The 4,756-nt window shown below is 52.8% G+C and overlaps 1 protein-coding gene across 1 annotated transcript; it reads left to right on the plus strand.

Annotated features, from left to right (window-relative positions):
* The first annotated feature begins 1,652 nt into the window (after positions 1–1,652).
* LOC140524796 (interferon-induced transmembrane protein 3-like) lies at positions 1,653–4,441 on the plus strand. Its single transcript, XM_072639586.1, has 2 exons — positions 1,653–2,044; positions 4,069–4,441. Exons 1-2 carry the CDS (start codon positions 1,886–1,888, stop codon positions 4,237–4,239), a joined length of 330 nt encoding a protein of 109 aa, XP_072495687.1. The 5' UTR covers positions 1,653–1,885; the 3' UTR covers positions 4,240–4,441.
* The last annotated feature ends 315 nt before the right edge of the window (positions 4,442–4,756 follow it).

The raw sequence follows: 4,756 nt of genomic DNA on the forward strand, positions 1-4,756 counted from the left end.
CCTTGCTGTCTGTGATGTGGGGTGGGATTGGGGAGAGAAGGAAGCAGGCATTTAGAAAGTGTCTGCTACATGTTAGGCACTGTGCTAAGATCTCCTTTGGTCCTCACAACAACACTGGGTGGTAGGTGCTATCATTACCCCCATTTTATAGCTGAGGAAACTGAGACAGGTAGCAGTTCAGTTGACCCAGCAAAGAAGTATCAGAGGTAAGATTGGAACCTAAGTCTTCCGGCTCCACTGTGGTCAGTGAAGACATCTAGCTGATCTCCACTATCATCGCCAGCATCGGCTGGGGCACAAAGGAAGAGGGGTACAAAAGAAGAGAGGTGTGAATCCTGCCAGTCTTCGGTAAGAAGGAAATGGAGGCTGGGGTTAGGCTGTCCAGGGCTTTCAGTGCCCACATGTTGTTGTTTGGTGAAGTCTGACTTCTGGACCCCACTTAGGGTTTCTCTGAGGATGACGGCCTGCTTTACCATCTCCTTCTTCAGCCCATGTAGTGCTCACATAAGGAGCTGTGACAGGATGGAGTCAGGAAGGTCTGGGTATAAGTCAATGCTTCTGACCCATAAGGAACTGTGTGACCATAGATGACGGGTCATAAACCTGGAGAGAAAAGAGTAAAGTTTTATACAAAATTCCCCAGAGCTCAGAGTCTACAAAGGTCTTGAAAATTTCCAGTGCTGAGAAACAGTTTTGGAAGGAGTGAGCGCCAAATCGAAAAGCCAAATTCTGGACATTTGCAATTTCTTTCACATCTGCTATTTGGTGATGCCAACAGAGTTCGGTAACAAATCAGACAAAACATTTCCGAAACATGTTTGTTTATACAGCGGAGGGATAAGCCCCGAGGTTGGATGGAGGAGTTCCTTAAGAGTTCAGCTTCCAGCTCCAAGGGGATCGAAGTTGCTTGGAAGACACTGACTCCATTTTGAAATTGATTTGTTTTTTAGACATCCCTTCCAAAGCGAACCTACACATAGGCAAGTCGCCCAACTCCTCAGTTGTGGGAGAATCATCCACCTGCTTCCTGAGGCCATTTTTCACATTAGAGTTTCTTCCACTAAAGAAGTCACAAGTGTGGATCTCCCCGCCAAAACACGCAAGCACACAGACACACAGACACACACACACACCCACACCCACACGAAACCCCAGGGATTGTTCACGGAGCCCACCTTCATTTCACCAGGGGAAGCCGGGGTCCAGAGGGCACAACACAGTTTCGTGGCAAAGTGGAGACGTTGGGGGACGTTGAGGGGGCTTGTCCCTAGAAGCGGTGTCCCTACCTCTCCCCCCCTCCCCCCCGCCCCCAATGTTCTCGATGCCTTCGCCAGGGCTGGGTCATTTGCCAAATGACTCCTGGGCTAAAGAGCTACATATAAGGACTCAGTGGAGCCCTAGGGACATGGATTCAAGGCAGTGCAGAAGGCTTGCCTCAGTCCTCCAGCACGGGCCTAGAACCAGGTCTGATCGACTGCGCCATCGATGTCCTTCCTCGACGAGGTACAGAGGAACGAGGCCTAGGGTGACTGAGGGAAGTAGGGGCTTCTGGAGCGGGTTCTATCCAGAGATCAGTACTCTTAATTGGCCAGGGCTCCTGGAGGCTGGGAACGCGCGGCGAGGAGGGGTTGAGTAGAAGGGGATAGAGGGGTCGAGGACCCGCGGGTTGGGAAGGAGGAGGAGTGTGCAATTTCCTCTAGCCCCTCCCAACTCCCCCAGCCCCGCCCTGGTCCCTCCAGCGGAGGCCCCTAAATGTTTTCTGACTCCCAGGAGCCTTCACACTTCCCCGCTGCCCTCCCCGCCCTTGCCAGGTGCTGCGGACTCGGAAGGAGCGCTATCCTGTGTGTGCGCCCGTCGAAAGCTGTCCAAGCTCACTGCGGGAGCCATGTCTGATCACACTGTCATCGCCATGCAGAGCGAGGGACCAGAGAAGGGGCTCCGTGCGAACCCTCCTCGTGACTATCTGCTGTTCTCCCTCTTCAACATCCTAGTGTTGGGGAACCCGTGCTGTCTCAGCTTCATGGCGCTCGTTTATTCGGTCAAGGTAGCTTCAGCAGGCGCGCAGCGCAGCAGGGGAGGGACATCTGGCTCCCAGAGAGGGATCCCTGGGCTTGTGCGCTCCCCTTCCACTTCCCTCGCTTCGCTAGGCTCTGTCACCTTCCTTTGGGTCTCCCCATCCTCCCCTACTTTCTTTCCTCCTTCCCTGCTCCTTCTCACTCGCCCTGTTCCTCTTTCCCTCCTTCCTTCTTCCCTTCTCCCCCTGCTTCTTTCCTTCTCTCCCTTCTCCTCCCTGCTTCCTTTCATCTCCTCCTTCTCTCCCTGCTTCCTTCCCTCCCCACTCCTGTTACTACTTCTCTTCCTCCTTCACTTCATCCACTTCCTTCCTTCTCCTTCACTCTTGTCCATCCTCTTCCTCCTCTCCCTCTCTTCCTTCCTCCCCTTCCTTCCCCTGCTTCCTTACCTCTTTCCTTGCTCCCCAGTCTTTCCCTTCCTTCATCCCCTTCACTCTCTCTTCCCTGTCTCTCCTCCCAACCTTACTTCTTTCTCCTCAAATTCCTTCCTTCACCTGCTTCCTTCTCTTTGCTCTTCCTTCTTTCCCTTTCCCTCCTTTTCTCAGTCCTTAGTTCTTCCTCCACTAGATTGTGGCTATGACTCAGGAAATTTGTGTATTGAGGTAGACTATCCATCTGTCCTGGCCTCTGAGACCCTCCAGGGAGACTAGCTCTCATCTAACCAAGGATAAGGACTGCCCCCCATCAAACCTTCAGGGAGGACAGGGCTACAGAGGAAGAAAGAAGCTGGTTCTGGAGTCAGTTTTATGAGAGGACTGACAGAGGAGATGGGGTGGAGGAAAGCACCATGGAAGCCACCTGAGCCTCCATCTGAGAAGGAAAGAGGACAGTGAGGTAGGGAGCAGTCTGAGAAAAAGAAAAGAGACAACAAAAGGCTAAGAACTTCGGGGCAGAGGGAGAGAGTAGCCAAGGAGCAGCAGGTTATGGGTGTGTGTGTGTGTGTGTGTGTGTGTGTGTGTGTGTGTGTGTGTGTGTGTGTGTGTGTGTTTGCTGCCCTTGTGCCCTGCACAGTCTCTCTGTGCATACTTGTCTTGGGAGACACTTGTCAGGGGAGTAGTAGGAAGAGGCACAATTGAAACAGTCGATTAAAACAAGGTGAGGCCCCTAGGTCAGGCTAACAGGTTGAGGCTTGGTTTTGTAGCCAGTGGGGAGCCATTGCAGAGATCTAAAGATCAGCACCTCTACATGCCACAGGTTAGTGAGGAGAGGGAACTAAGAGTTCAGAGTGAGTCTGAACTAGACAGGACCATGTAAATGGAGAGGACAGGATGGAAGAATGGAGAGGACTTGGCACTTGGTTGGATATTGGGGACTGAAGAATGGGAGATGGTGGGTTTAATCCTGGGGTCTGGAAGACAGTGCAGCCCCCAGGTAGGGCAGCTAGGTGGAGCTGTCCAGCAGGCCAGCCTAGTGCCCGCCTGAGGTTCAGGAGACCACAGGTCAAGACTGGTACTGCAGATTGAGAGGGGGCCTGGAGTGGTGGTCTCCGACCCTCTGGAAGTGGATGACGTTCCCATAGGAGGGAGGACAAGAGACCAGAAGGGCCAGGGCAGAGCCAGGGGGGATGGGACACCTGATAGATGCCAGGGCTCTATCCCTCTGGTTGAATTGGTTTGGCGTGACTGGAAGCCCACCAGCCAGGACCTTGAGGAGAGGCTGCTGACAGGCTGCCCAGCCCATCCTGCTTGTAGGGTTGGGCTGACTCCTGACTTCAGCTTAGTAGGGGTGAGTGACTGCCTCATCAGGGGGTCATAGAGCTTGAGGTGGGTGGGTCAGCTCATAGTCCTTTTTCCTTCCAGATTTAATTCCTTCTGCTATTCTCCCAGCTTTGACCTTTCCCCAGAACTCCAGGCTCTACTCCCCAGATGGGTGAAGTTCCCCTCCACTCCTTTCCCTTGGGATGGGGGGTGTGAGGGTCTTGATCCCTGATCCCTCTGCCTGCAGAAATCTCACTCTCTCTGCCTCTTGGTGTATGTCTGTCTATTTCTACCCCTAGTCCAGGGACCGGAAGCTGACTGGGGACATGAATGGGGCCTTGAACTATGCAAACACCTCCAAACAGCTGAACATTGGTGCCATCATCCTGAATGTGTTCCTCCTCATCGTCTTCATCATCTTATTTTTTCTTTATGTGGTTCCTTCGATCCAGGCCATGTCCAAACACTAGATTTGGTCCCAGTACCCTCAGGGACACCTGCATGCTTCCCTAGTCCTGTTCCATAGAGTCCCACAGCAGGCAACTTCCCTCTCATCTAGCCCCACTCTCTTGTCCAGTGGGCAGCCCCTGTGGCCTCTCCCTCCCATGGATGCTCAGAAACCTAGAATACTCAGTGACTCAGTGCCTGGGGTAAATAAATTCAGTAAATGAATTGGTTTTCTGTCTCCATCCTGTGTGTCTGGGCTTCTGGTTTCTATCAAAGTTCCTATAAATGTCAGAGTCAGATATGACTGAAACAAATCAACAAGCACAGAAACATCTCTGAGTCCCTCCAAGCCTCCCTCCATCTCCCCACATCTCCCGAGTTCAAGTTCTCCTTTGGGCAACTGGCATAAAGGGGGGTGATCCGAAGGTCTGGGAAGACAAGGGCATGCCAGGCATCAAGCTGAGCAAAGGAAAGGGTCAGAGAAAGTCAGGGAAAGGAGGAAGACATCCAGCTTGGCCTCAAGGTGGGAGATGAGGGAGA

Source organism: Notamacropus eugenii, chromosome 2 (assembly GCF_028372415.1).
Source record: "Notamacropus eugenii isolate mMacEug1 chromosome 2, mMacEug1.pri_v2, whole genome shotgun sequence".
NCBI classification, from domain to species: domain Eukaryota; kingdom Metazoa; phylum Chordata; class Mammalia; order Diprotodontia; family Macropodidae; genus Notamacropus; species Notamacropus eugenii.